Source organism: Scardinius erythrophthalmus, assembly GCF_964197995.2.
Source record: "Scardinius erythrophthalmus genome assembly, chromosome: 9".
Lineage (NCBI taxonomy): Eukaryota > Metazoa > Chordata > Actinopteri > Cypriniformes > Leuciscidae > Scardinius > Scardinius erythrophthalmus.
In genome coordinates this window covers 37,804,669-37,819,692 of record NC_138229.1, presented here as the reverse complement: position 1 = coordinate 37,819,692, position 15,024 = coordinate 37,804,669, and the positions used below count along the sequence as shown (strand labels likewise).

General features: G+C 39.3%; 1 protein-coding gene across 1 annotated transcript; it reads left to right on the top strand.

Moving 5' to 3' along the window:
• Positions 1 to 423: 423 nt before the first annotated feature.
• Positions 424 to 11,477, top strand: LOC308696672 (alanine aminotransferase 2; the record flags this gene model as incomplete). The annotated part of the gene is made up of 11 exons (XM_081375568.1): positions 424 to 528; positions 875 to 964; positions 1,105 to 1,213; positions 1,499 to 1,632; positions 2,416 to 2,659; positions 2,780 to 2,859; positions 4,093 to 4,229; positions 4,446 to 4,620; positions 8,428 to 8,583; positions 10,987 to 11,099; positions 11,387 to 11,477. The coding sequence occupies 11 exons, from the start codon at positions 424 to 426 to the stop codon at positions 11,475 to 11,477; spliced, it is 1,434 nt and encodes a 477-aa protein (XP_081231694.1).
• Between the last annotated feature and the right edge of the window lie 3,547 nt (positions 11,478 to 15,024).

Here is a 15,024-nt window from a genome sequence, read left to right as displayed (position 1 = left end):
TACTATTAAACTTGCTTTATATTATGGCTATAATTTAAAAAACATGAAATGCTGATTTCAGTCACACTTTACAAGACACGATTCCATATGAGATGTGAATACTGTAGATGATTCACATTCCTCCTGTAGGGAGAAGTTGAGCAGGGAATAATCAGCTATTTATATCGCAATGTCTTTGTTAATGTCTCAAGAAGCCCGACCCACTCTTGGGAACTTTGCTCCTATGTATAAGCAAAATCCCCATAGGATGAAAGATTTGGGTTTAATAACTGAAACTCATGAAAAGGAGTGGTTTTGAACATTTGACTGACTGTTAAGATTTTGCTGAATTCAACTGGTCCAGGAATAGAAGCCATCAAAAGAAGGGAGTTTCTAACCAAGTAGTTTAGACAACAAAGAAAATCTTCACACTGGGAAACAACAATGTCTTTCCTGAGAGAGATCAGCCCATTGGTGAAGAACACGTTTCTCTCAGAGAGGGATGTTTTATCCATATGTGCGGCACAGATTGCAGCTGAAATAGAACAGGTGTGGTATTACTTTGACAATACTATCATCTTCTATTCTTGTATAATATTAATATCATATTTTGGTGCAAATGTATCTGTTGTGAAGTAGAAATTAGGCAGATGATTACATGGATAGGTTGTTTGAGAAAAAAAAAAAACTTTTTAGTGTTTGACTTTGACAGTTTTTTGTATCATATTAGAGCTTGATAATCGATTCAAAATCTGGATCCTGAATTAAAACCAGTTTCACTGATTTAATGAACTGACTTCTATCCTGGATCCCATTTATATGGTTACACAGGGCAACATATGGTTCCTTTTATGACACAAATTATTATTTTTTTTTTTACTTGAACTGATTTTAGGGTGAGAGAAAAAACTATAACGAGGTGCTTGATTTGTCTTCTGGAGATCTCCACAGAGGGGGAATAAAACCCATCACCTTTGTTCGTCAAGTAGGTAGCAGCTTTCTACCAGTCACTCAGTTGTATGGAGAACAGAAAAAACATTTTGGGGAAAATATTATTTCTTAACCCATGCCTTTATGAGAAATTGGAACAGTTAATGCTCAGTTTTTCTGTGTGCTATTTTTCAGGTCCTTGCTGCTTGCTTCTATCCAGCACTTTTGGAGGATGACAGTCTGCCATTAGATGTTAAACAAAGGGCAGATGTTCTTCTTAGACAATGTGATGGTGGAAGCGTAGGTGAGCTTTTGTCCGTGCACAGTAACATACCTTGCTGTTTTCATACATTAAAGTAACTTGATAAAAAAAATGCAATTGTCACTACACCACTTCAAATGTTTATTGTCAAATGTTACAACTTCAAGAGAGCAGCTAAATTTAAGCTTTCCATTTCAGTGAGTTGATTATTTTTTTACAGTGTGGACAAACAGGTCTGATCAAATGTTAATTGAAGTAAATGAATCGCAGGTGTGTAGTGTGATTTTTCATGTGTACGTGATTATCATGTGTTGCCAATCTCTTCAGGCTCATATACAGATTCGTGTGGAATTGCCAAAATCAAACAGTGCGTGTCTCAGTTCATTACCAGGAGAGACGGAGGAGTTCCTTCCTCACCCGACAACATCTTCATCACATCTGGGTCACAGATGGCTCTCATGGTTTAGTCAACAAAAATCATTTATCGCTTTTTCTTCCTTTTAAAGGGGACCTATTATGCAAAATTCACTTTTATAAGGTGTTTGAACACAAATGCGTGTCCATAGTGTGTTTAAACAACCAGCCTATAATGGTAAAAATCCACCCACTCCTTTTTTAAATCCCCATGAATCATAATCAGTCTCTTCAAACGACGTAAGAGTAGAGGAAGCCCCACCAATGACTAGTGACGATCTGCCCTATTAGCATAAAGGGAGCCGCAGCAGTCTGCCATTTCTGTTCCTCATTGTAGCAGCTGAAAATATATGTCTGTGCCAAAAAACATTACAAATGTTCTGTTATTGGATGTACCAACAAACATAAGTGTCTCCATAGACTCCTGGCAACTGAGGACTCCAGTGGACAAATTTCATTTATGAAGGAAATGTGCCAAAGAAAGTCGTTAAAGTTTTATATATTTGGACAAATTATTTTAAGCCGGACTGTTACAAACGAGGGTCAGTTCAACTCTGGATTTGCTCAAAAGTTGTTTCTGAAAGATTTTTTGATTAACATGACGGTACATGCTAGTCGATGAGTTGAATCAACTTAACTCCACATCAACTACATCAATTTATCTGACATTTTGGCTGCGTGACATTCTCTGGTTTTGTTGTTAACGTGTGTAGGGCATAATAGGTCCCCTTTTAATATTTTTTAAAAGCAAATGCAATATAAGCACTTTTCTTTGAAAATGTAAGATTGAATGGTATAAGTTTAACTTCAAGTAAATATTTTTTTTGTAGTTTATGCTGAAGCTGCTGGTTCAGAGCGAGGGCTCGTGTCGGACTGGTGTGCTCATACCTGTGCCCACCTACGCTACATTTACCCAGGCTCTGGAGGACCAGGGCGCTGCCATCATACCTTACCATTTGTGTGAGGAGCAGGGCTGGACACTGCAGGTGGAGGAGCTTCGCAGAGCGCTCCATGCAGGTAGAAGGACATGCAATCCAGTAGCGCTTTATATCTGCAACCCAGGGAATCCTACAGGTACAGCAATAGATTACCCTTATTATTATGAAAAATATGTGCCATCTTGTAACCAAAAATTGAGAAAAGGAAAATGGCTTCTTGTAATTATGAATGGATGAATGTTGCTTTGATTATCAGGTCACATACAGAGTAGGAAATCCATAGAAGAAGTGATTCGGTTCGCTGCAGAAGAAAGGCTCTTCCTACTGGCTGATGAGGTGAGTTTTTCTCAAGTAATGTAAGAGCTCTCTGTCATTAAAACCGAAGTCCCTTTCAAGGAAAGTCTGTTCATTCTGCGGCCATGTGTGCAACGCCTCCAGGCAGCTATTTCGGGCATCCAAGACTATGTCCTATCTACTTGAATGGGGGAATCCTGAAATCTCAAAACTGCTTGGCAAACTCACAATTAAATAACATATTTCAAATCAGTTACAAAATCTGCAATTATTTTTCAGGCTAGATGCATGTGCAGTCTTCAAAACACTTTGTTTCTATAGTAACTGGAGCTTCTAATGGCAGCTGCAGTGATGCGATGACTGTACCAATCAGCAATTGGCTCTTTTATTTAGAGACGTTTCTTGTTCCGCAATATTGCTCGTTGCACTTTCTCCCAGTCATAAGTAATATGAGTGCACCGTCTTTGGTAAAACACAATCCTGTTCCTGGAGGGACACCTTCCATCAGAACTTCTAAAAAGTTCTAAATTCGTCAAAGATCTAGTGGTGGCAAAAGCTGACTGTGTTATCGCGTTAGCTGCGCAAAAGCCTTGCGTTAGCTGCGTCTCGGGCAAAAAGCTGCAACACACTAAAGGCAAATGTCAACTAGCATGTGTGTTCTGCGCCTGCGTGTAAGTAAATATCTGTCTATATCAGCAGGTATCAATAGTCTTATTTTTGTCATTCAAAAGGGGAAATCAAAACTAGGACTGCAAATATACAAACTGTAAACAAAGCAGCACTTGCTTACCATTTTGAATATTAATCACGCAGATAACTTTCTTCATTCCAGTCAGCTCATGTTATTTTGAAATATTTGTGTATTCGAATGCTCAGGTAAGATGACGTAAAATTGTAACAGCCTTCTGTCTGAACCGTCTTGACTCACTTTCATCACTTTTGCTTTAATTCTCGTGCACTGACTCATTCGCTAAGCTGAACAGCCAATCAGAGTTCTCTCTCACCGATGGCCTGATGCCGATACAACATGGTGAATAGGCCCAAAAAACCCTGATGGCGTCCGACTAGAGCCAACGGTGCGGAACATACCGACATAATTAAGCTGACTGAAGCTCAAAAACAGCCTGAAATCGCCCAATGGCCGACCGTTGGCTTGGTGTATCTCGAACTTTACAGCTAAATTCTGCATAAAAGTGGCCCTGCAGGAACAATATTGCACACTTATGTTCTTGAACCCTCCATTGACATGACTGTGAGCTGTATCTTTCTCTTCAGGTGTATCAGAGCTGTGTGTATGGAGAAGATACTGAGTTTGAATCATATAAGAAGGTGTTATCAGAAATGGGCTCTACTATTTCCAGCACAGTGGAACTGGCCTCCTTCAATTCTGCTTCCAAGGGCTTCATGGGAGAGTGAGTAGTGTGTTATGCTCTTGAGTATTATTCTTCCTTAATTTCTCTCTATATATAATTACAGTGTATCGATTCTTATATTAATATTACTCTGGATACAAATAATAATAATAATGGGAGTGGGCCAGTGAGTCTGACAGACAATTATTTAATCAACAAATGGAATAAATAGCAAATCTATGTTAGTCTACTTCTCTGACCATTCTTTGTTTTCAGGTGTGGGCTTCGTGGTGGCTACGTGGAGCTGGTGAATCTTGACCCTGCCGTGAAGAAATACACTCGTACACTTTTTTCCACTAGGTCCAGCCCACCTGTTGGTGGACAAATTGCACTTGACCTCATGACAGATCCTCCAAAACCTGGAGATCCCTCATTCCTCACCTTCTCTGAGGTTGGTATGCTCCATATGAGTGCTTAACATATACAGAAAAATGCACAATTGTTTTACTTAAAGGTCCCATGACATGAAATTTTCACTTTCTGAGGTTTTTTAACATTAATATGAGTTCCCCTAGCCTGTATATGGTCCCCAAGTTTCTAGAAATTTCAATCGGTGTAAATCGAGCTTTTGCTATCTTTCTCTGCCTTTGAGAAAATGGAAGCTCAATCGCGCTGATCTTGAATCTCCTCTTTATGACGTTACAAGGAGGAATGTTACCTCCCCTTTCTCTGCTTTACCCGCCCAGAGAATATTTCTCGCCCATGAGAAAATGCGCTAGGAAGTAGAACGCGCGCGCGCGATTTTAGTTTGTCCACGAGAGATATCATGGCTTTTGAGCGAGCGAAGCATAACAATTGCTCAATAATTGGATGTACAAATGAACACCGAAGGGTTAATACAGAGCTGGGCTTGCTGAACGTCTGAAACTAAAGTCTGGATCACTCTCTTTGGCTCAGCTACACACCTCGGAACAGTAAGTCAACTAATGATATATAAGTGTGTTGCTTTACTGTTTATGGTTGCCTAGACTGTTACACGTAGAATGTGGATGTCACATTAGCTATGCAGCTATGCAGTTTATGTGTGTGAATACACACACTGTAACGCGAGTGTTGTACACTTCTTTTTTATTTGGATAACCGTTTTCCTGTTGGTTATACGGCGCGCGATATCCGCATTTCAAGATCGCAGAGCTTGATGATGTAATTGTAATAAGATAAATTACAGATGTTACAGATCTCTCATGAAAAGGCAACAGTAGGTTAGCGTTAGCTACATCTCTTTTTTTTTTTTTTTTTCATTCGGAAACGTCCTGCTGGAACCGCTGAGTTGTTGCTTCTCCATCCGGATCAGATTCTGGGTCAAACTGAAATGCTTGAACGACTGCGTGTCTTCGTGCCATTGCTATATCCAACGTAAACATGCACGGACCGGTCCCGTTGCGCAAGATGGTCAAGGCCACACCCACCCTCCACCTTGCGCCGCCTTTCTCCTCCTTTCTCCTCCTCATTATCATTTAAGGCTACAGACACCGAAACGGCCTGTCTGAAGGAAGCTCATTCTGGGACTGGCTTGTAGTGGCTATAATTCTGCACCGAGGCTGAATTTTTGAAAAGAGATTTCAGATACAGTACTAGGGACCACTAAGGCCTATATTAAAGCCTACAAAAAGTAGCATGTCATGGGACCTTTAAGAAAAAAAATCCCCAAATCACCAATGCGCTGTCATACCTGGCAAACATGGCTGAGCACATTTCTCAGCCTTGAACCATAACAAAATCTGTAGGGTATTAGCCAGAGTGGAGTCATGAGCCCACCCGACAGAGGTGCCACCGGGAGATGTAGAGACCCAGGCGGAGTCCAATGTCCGAAGAGACCAGGTGAGACCGGAGGACCAAGAGACCCAGGCGGAGCTGCGGCGATGAGTGGCCAAGGTGGAGCTAGGGTACCTGAGGACTGAGGCAAAGCAGGTGGGAGTGAGGACTGAGGAGGAGCTGGAGGGAAGGAGGAGCCCAACAGAACCAAAGGGGTGGAGGAACGAGGTCCAGCCTAAGGCCCAAAAGTCTGTGACGGAATTAGAGTGACGACTGACTTAGGTGAAGCCGGAGGGATAAGGGGGCCCAGTGGAGCTGGAAGGACGATGGTCCCCGGTCGAGCCAAGGTGGAGTAATGGGCTCGGAGGCCCGTGGTGGAGCCAGTGATCATCACACCAAGGCGGAGCAGGGGACCAGGAGGCCCGAGGCATTGCAGCAAAGCTAGGCTGAACTGGTGGAGGCTAAGGAGAAGACGAAGAAAACTTGTGGCCGGGTAGAACCAGCAGAGACGAGGAGACTTGGATGCTGGACGGAACTAGCGAGGAGGAAGGGCTTGGGCACAGGAAGTCATCAGGTAATTTATCACTCCAGACTGAGGTGGACTGAATTCAGATTCTGGAGGATGGGATGACCAGCCTCTACTTCATCCAGCTCCACTAATGCTCCCACTGGGACGGATGTACAAGCTGGCACACACACCTGGTCAGACTGGGCAGCAGAGTCGAGCTCCTGGACGGGTGTAGCCTCTGGCTGGGGGTCTTTTTGCGGGCATAGGCTCTTGCTCTGTGTCTGCAGTGGGCTTGGGTTTAAGTTCTGGCTTTATGAAATCCACTGAAGGATTTTGGGCCGGAATGGTGATGGAAATTGTGGAGCAGGCTTTCTCTCTTGCTGCTTCCACTGTGAGGGGAGAACCAGTAATCCATGAAGCATACTTGATGTACTGGTGCAGGGAGCATCTGGACTCCCCCATGGGCATGAGGTCAGGTGGTCATATGGTCATAAATAAGCCAGACTGGAATTTGCTATTCAGTTCAGTGTTGATTCAGTTCAATAACTGTATAAAGCTGATAAATTATGAAATGAGTTCAATTCAGCTATAAAGCAGGTCTGCAGAAAACAGTGATGTAATCATCCAGCTTAGTTCAGTTCTCGTCCGACTGTGTCAGTACAGTCAAATCAATAATATTGCAGAATATTAAGTGTGAAATAAGCAAGCCAGAGGAAACAGTGGCAATGAACCCAAACTTCATCAGGCGACAGAAACAGAGAAAAGAAAAACTTGGGAAAAACCAGACTCAGTCGGGGATGAAGTTATCCTCTGGCTAAACGAATGAACATGGTGTGAATATGATTCCAGGCTGCATCACAAGTTAGATTGTGGATTGATATCATTCAGAATATTTTATCCATTTGCTTCTGCTTGAAGATTAGGATACATCACATTGGCATATGGAGGAAGGGTGATTTGTAACTGGTCATAGGGGTCTGAGCAGAGGTTTTGTCTGGTTCCCATGGTCTTTGCCGAGGATCTATGCAGAAGGCTGTCTAGTCGACAAGATCTAACTGGGGTTCTGTCTCTAGGGCTCATCTAATTGTTGTGGTCTCCGCTGAAATCCAGGTCCACCATCTGGTCTCAATACTATCAAGGCATTCTAGAGTGCAGTGTACTGTGCTGAGCATCAGAAAGTGTCTCAGTCGCAGATCATGGGTCCTCCAACAGGATAATGACCCAAAACGTACCTGTTGACAATTGCAGAAGTCTCATTGGGAGCTACAGAAAAAGCCTCTAAAGGTAGTGCAACAAAATATTAGGTTAAGGTTACCATAATTTTTGTCCATGCCATTGTCATTTGTTTCATTATTTAAATATTCTGTTGAATCAAAAATCCAAAGTCTGTTTTTTTTATTTATTAAATATGGAATTTTTTTTGTCAGTTTGTCAGTAAATTTTGGGTTCTTTACTTTTTCATGGAAGGGTACAAACAAATTTGTTCACAAATCACGGCCCAGTCAGGGCTTTTTGGCGACATGGTTTATGCTGCTCGAGAGCTCATGGCTTTTGCAAGCGGTTCTCACTCTAACTCTCTCCGACATCCTCGACGGGATCAAGGAAGTGGTAATGTGGTCTGTCACCCCCTCACAGCTGGGGTGCAAGATCATGGAAGCTGCTGCCGAAAATTACTGATGTGACAGATGTGTTGGAGCAGGGTTGGAACTGAACTCTGCAAGATGGTAGCTCTCCAAGAGAAGGGCTGGTTTTTCTTGTTTTAGAGACTCACCAAATGGTCTCATGTATTGGTAGACCTGATACAAAAGAACTGATAAAGTTAAAAAGTGTCAAAATCAAAAAAAAAAAAAAAAAAAAAAAAAAAAGGTCAAACCAATTATCTGTCTATCACAACTTCTTGATTTTGTATTGAACTTAATTTATCTTTTCTGTCAGGAGGTCCAGTCCATTAAAAATATGATAAGTAAAAATGCTTGTCGGATTCAGGAGGTCTTTGGTGAGATACCGGGGATCAGCTGCCAGCCACTGAAGGCAGGATTTTTTGTCTTCCCCTGTCTACACTTACCTCTAAGAGCAATAAAATGGGCCAAGGTGAGAATCTGTGTACCGTATTACAACAATTTGTGAATGACACTCAATTGAAAGTACTACTGTTGTTGAATAATAGTAACTAAGGAGGACATACAATATAATAGCTATTTCAAATCCTGGAAACAACTGCCATTTAGCCTATTTCATCATTCAGTCTAAAAGTCAGTAGCATCCCTACATGACAGGAAAAAAAAAGCCATTTGACTGAACTATTAACACAAATAGTTTAGTACTTTTCAATAAGAAAATAAAAACAATGAGTAATATGGAAGTAAAATAATGACAAATGTATTTGAAACAAAAAAGCTTGTTGAAATGAACAAACCGAGAAAAAAAAATGCATTGCATTTAACCGTGCTTGCATTTTAATGCATTGTATTTTTAGGGCTTGCATATTTTGGGGCTGAAATTCAACATGGTCGTATATTTAAGCTGTGAATATTTCAATTCAAAATATTTTATACACATTTGCATTATTAAAAATTCAATAATCCACATTCACCTTTCATATTTCACTTCCAAAATAGTCAGTCTCTTTAAAAATACAGCCTATAATATTCGATGGGCAATTTTCGGTCCATTTTATTTCGCTTTACAAATTTGCTTCCACATTCAGTGGTTCAAATTCAACAGAAAATTCAACATTGCACATCCGGGAACTGCAGGAATAGCAGTAGAGTACCGATGCAAAATCATCAGCTGCTGTTAGACATCCTTACCAGTAGGTGGTGCAAGCGTGTGTTGAAGAAGACCAAAGCAACAGGTAGAGATTCATTCACAAAAACGGATTTGCAGAAATGGAGCAAGCCATTCATATTCTGAGTGCATCTGTTTGCGTGTAGCCAATATAGTATAACCTACATCACCAGTAAGGTATGAGTTTGGTCTTTTTATATCACTGTATCAGTCCAATAAAGGGCACATAACACACGCAGTTTCTGCCAATCTCATGTTATTATTGAGTACCTATAGAGTAGTATTGCATCCTTCATATCTCCGAAGAGTCTTTAGTTTTATCAGTTTTATAAAAGACAGATACGCTGTACCTAGTCTTTCCGAAAACAGCTGAGCTCCTGGAGGTGTGCCGTGCAGCGCTGCCGACCGCTTCCGTAACCCGTAATTGCACGTTGATGGGCGCGCTATTGCTCTCGCTCTGGTTTATGTTGTGCACCCTCTTCCGGGAGGAGTGCCCAAGGAATTCCTCCCTTTATGACATCCACAGGGCCAACTCTTTAACAGTGTAAATAAGTCAGAATGCATGAAATAGCATTAGACATCATCTTTAAGCAACGTTAAGTGTTTTATATGTCCCAACGGCAGGGTAATCCTGGAGTATGACATATGAGGGGAAACCCTAGTACTGCAGCACAGCACCACAATATAAAGTTAAGGAGAGTAAAACCCAACCGTTGGTTTAAAATTAAAAATATCATTTTTAAACTCAACGGTTGGATTTGTACATATTGGACCCAAACATGCAGGATACAGGAAACATTTAGTTGAGGTTGTTGCTGCTAAAAAGAGGATCTAGTACACACTCTCAGAATTGTTTTTGCAAAAATTGTACCTTGAGGGGTACAACAGATGGTCACTGGGGCAGTACCCTTAAATGGTCATCTTTGTACCTTATTTCCCCATTAAAGTTCACAAACCTTAAGGTTACATATTACTACTCCAAAGTACTAAAATGCACCTTTTAGGGGTAGATGAAGTATAAAGTTGTCCTTTATGGGTACTGCCCCTGAGACATGCTGCTGTACCCCTAAAGGTACAATTTTTGCAATTTTTTCCCCTGACATTTAGCTGTCCTGTTCCTTGAGATCTACCTTCTTGCAGAGTTCAGTTCCAACCCTGCTCGAACACACCTGTTTTTAAATAACAAATGTTCATGAAAATCTTAAGTAGCTTGTTCAGGTGTTGGAGCTAAACTTTACAGGAAGGCAGAACTTCAGGAACAGGATTGACATCCCCTGATCTACAAGATAATAATTTCAAGGGTTACTCATTCCAGCTTGCACTGTAAATGATTGCTCAATGACTTTGCTAAAAATTTGAGAAGCACAACTGTTTGTGTGGTATTAGTTTAATCATCATAAGATCATACCCATCTATAGGAATAATCGACACAGAAAATCAAAATGCAAGGACCTTCAGATTTCTAATCAAGTCTCTTTACATATGGCTGAATGAAATACTGATACTTAAGCGTTGCAGTGTCTCGATACACATTATGCGAGTCGTGGCCCATGATCAATTGCAGTGTCTTCAATCAAGGCATAAACTCTGAATAACTAATTAACCAGAATCACAGCAGTGAAGAAATCTCTTTAGGCAATACTAAAATGCAGTAACCTGACTGTAGTTCTCATATTTTCTACAATTAAAGTTGTTTTCTCCTTGTAGAAAAAACAGATGGAACCAGACATGCTGTATTGTTTGCATTTGCTAGAAGAAACAGGTCTGCATGTGAGGCCGGGCTGTGAATATGGACAAAGAAAGGACAGCTATCACTTCAGGTGTTTGCACTGCCACTGTTGCATGAGTGATGTGAATGGATAACTTAAACAAAACATTCGTAACTAAATCATGCTGGAAAATGTGAATTTGTCATTACTTTTTATCTGTGTGATTTCATTGTTTTCAATTGCCAAATTGTATATGAATTCTGACTAAATTACAGACAGTTATGCTTACCATAGTAGACATTCAAATAAACTGTAAATGTTAGCCCATTTTAATTGAAAGCATATTCTGTGTATCCTATAGATTCTCTGTGAAAACTAAATTCTCAATTGTTTCTCAGGCTTTTTGTGGCAACTCATGAGGACACCATGGAAGATGCTCTACAAAGACTGAAGACATTCCACAAGCGATTCATGAAGGAGTTTTCTTAGTGTCATCTTACCTGCTTTTGTTAGCTGCTTATGTCAGACTATGAGATTTGTTTGAAAGTTAATAGAATTTTTTTTAAAGACCATTGCTTATATTCCTGAAGAGCTGAGATAGATGGAACACCTTTTGATTTTATTTAAATTTCTCTGTTTTAAGGATCATCCATTGACCCAACAATGGCGTCCAATTGTATTGCTACGCGTTCTGTCTTTTTGGTGCACAATGTAATTTAGTTCCAATTTAACTCTTTATCTGCCTCAAATTTAGGTTGAGAGGTTACAAGAATTTTGGTCAATGTCTAATAAATTATTACATTAATACATTTGATTATTATAATTGTATACTTTAGATTGTACTCATTCATTTGGATTCCAATGTCACTCCGATTATCGCACCAGCTGTGCATACGGATCTCACGGTCACACACTCGCCAGTCATGGTCATTAGGTGCAGGTAATTGACTAATACTACAGTAGTCAACATTTGAAGTGGATCAAAAAAGTTCATCAAAGTTGTCCTACAAGAACGGGTATTGTTCAAAATTCATGTACAAGTATGACGAAGGTTTTTGATCCACTTCAAATGTTGACAACTGTATATAGATTATCTGTCCTTTATAGATACTGTATATAGATGTGCTTTCTTTTATAAAAGTACTTAATTTACTACCCACAGATTAAGTCCAGCCAGGAATCATGACCATTATTATAGAAATAAGCAGACCAGTAGAAAAATCTAGTTGAAAAAGACAAAAAAAAAAAAAAATGTGCAGAGTGATGGGTTTCCATGACCAGGATTGAAAACCTCTGAACTAAGTGAAGAGAGAAACTATGAACAGGTGTCAGAAAACAATGAAAAAAATAGAAACCATGGAAACATACAAAGAACTAAACTAAGCAGACTAAACCATGATAAATATTTTTTTGTACATTTTTTGCAGTTTACATACTTTTACTTTTGATACTACTAAGTGCATTAAGTCTTTATCTACCAGTATTTTTAATTTTAAAAAGTGGCCAGCCACCTCCAGCATTTTTTTCATAATTTTCTCAAAAATGTCAAGTCCCCCAGAATATTTTGCTGTATGAATATCTGATGGAATAAGAACATCAAAAGAAAAGAGATTCAGCACTCTATAATAAATCTAAAATAAACGGTCCTCTGAACTGATGTGTGATGGGAAAATGGAGAAAAAGAGTTTGGAAAACGGTGGATTCGAACTTGGGTCATCGCGTTAAAAGTTACTCTCCACGCCACTGATCTTTTTATCAGTGGTTTTTCTTTGGTAATTTTGTCTGCCTCAATCACACAATGGTGGGCGGAGTTAGTGTAATTAGTATTCTGAGGAGTAACAGGTGAGCGTTTTGTCTTCTGTCTTAAGTGTCCCTGCAGACTTTTCCAGCAAAACGTGAATGCAAATAAAAAATTAACTCAGCACACTGCTATCTTGTTTGCCATTATACATTAAAACAAGTGTGTAGATTTGTTGTGATATACAAATACATTTTAATTATTGTAGTACAATTAAAATATAAATAACAATTATTCAATTTTAAACAACATATTTTCTTTATAACACTATTGTTTCTCACATAGCATCCTATAAATAAGTTCTAAGACATAAAGTGCCACCTTTATTTCAGGAAAGGGGTCCTTTGTAAGGGGATCATCATATTTGGCTGTGCTTGGCATCAAAAAGTTTGAAATTATTTGCTTTCTTGAGACTTCAGACAGACATCTCGAGAAGTTGTGGATTGCGAGCAAAGAAAGCATTGTATCTGTGTGTATTCCGGTGCATGAATTTGTTGGTCGCATTTGTTTCAAAGAAACAGTTGGAAGCCCCTCATGAAAAAAAAACTAAAACAAAAAAAAACTTTATGCACTGCAACTGCAATTTAACTAATTTGTATTAATGAATTTTTAGATCAGATTTCACTGGACAATTTAATTAGATTCCATTTCATTTAATTCTATTTTACCATTAAGCTTTATTAATGATGGTTCTTTAACCAGAACTATTGTTAAAAAAAGATTGAAGAACGAAAACAAAACCAGCATTCAATCATCACTGATTGGGTCACAGGGGTAAGATTTTATAGGAATTACAAATATAATATGAATACGGAAATGTTTTGGGTCCGTGTAGAATTTTGTAATTTGTCTGTGCATTGTCATTGGAGAAAAACAAAAGCTTTAGTTATTAATAAATTGAACATTATGTTTGATCACAAGCACTGTGAAACTTCCTATCTGTGATATAAAAACTGCTTATTTACATAATTATTACATAAAAAAAAATCTAAATTATGACATTAAAAAGTCATAATTGTGACATAAAAAAAAAAAAGATTAGCTTGTTGCAGGTGAATTCAGGAAATAGGTGAAAGCGCATGCAAACGTCAATATGCATTTCTTTGAGTTGAGATCATATTTACCCTCCAATATTGAGTGCGCATGGTTTCAGAAATGCTCATGACCGCAATACTCTTTTACATTTGTTCTTTTCAAGATCCCTGAAAATACATGAGTGAGTGCATATCGGACAGAAACTGAACCACTGCCCTTCATGTGGGAAGAGGTTCACCCGATCAAGTCTCGCACAAACCAGTGCGTAAAAGACAAAAAGAGGCATTTCACATCAGTTTAAGGGCGTTTTTAGACCTGTAGATTGTTTGCTTTGTTCTGAAACAGGGACTTCATTTGTTATAATGTTGCATTTTCTTATTGGTACGGTTCGCTTTCACAAGGCAACCTTTCAAAGCGTACCAAAATGTGTTTATGCAAGTCACATGCGAGTACAACTGTCCTCTTATTGCTCAGACTCTGATAGCACACCGACATCACAGAAATGTCTATTTGATGTCTGCATTTACATCTGCTAAATGTATTTTCAAGAGTGTTTGCTTATCTGCAATACATATCTGAGACGTCTCCTGTCACGTCATATAGACATCTAATAGAGGTCTATAAGATGTTTATCGTTTAAAATGTATGTAAAACTACATGTAAAACTCTTTCTAAAGCCAGGGACACACTTAACGACTATAAGGCCGATTATAAATGTAATTTGATATCGTTGGAAACCATCTGTAAGTGTGTTTAGTTCAGTCTTAGAATGTTTCAGCTAGTCGTTAAGTTTGTCCCCGGCTTAATATGTTTATCAGATGTATTTACACAGCAGATTTTTTCCAGATCTCTAGCAGACATCTTACAGATGTACCTGTGCTATCTGGGGAGTTTCCTCTGCGTCATCCATCAGTATGATTGACAAGTTCGCTCCACAAGCTTATTGTGGTTTATTTTTTTAACCCTCGATAGACTACTATACGAATGTAGCCTTCAATCCTGCATTATAATATAGCCTATACAATGCCGTTAAAGCGTTTGCAGTTGCTTCGTCGGGACAGCATTCTTGCAATGCAACGAAGAGCAATTACATAAAGAGGCGCTTTTTAGTTTTCAACAGCGTTAACTAATGTGCTCACTCACAGAATCAGACACTGCTGCTTTTTATAAAACACATTTGCCGTTATGAATTGATACCGCTTG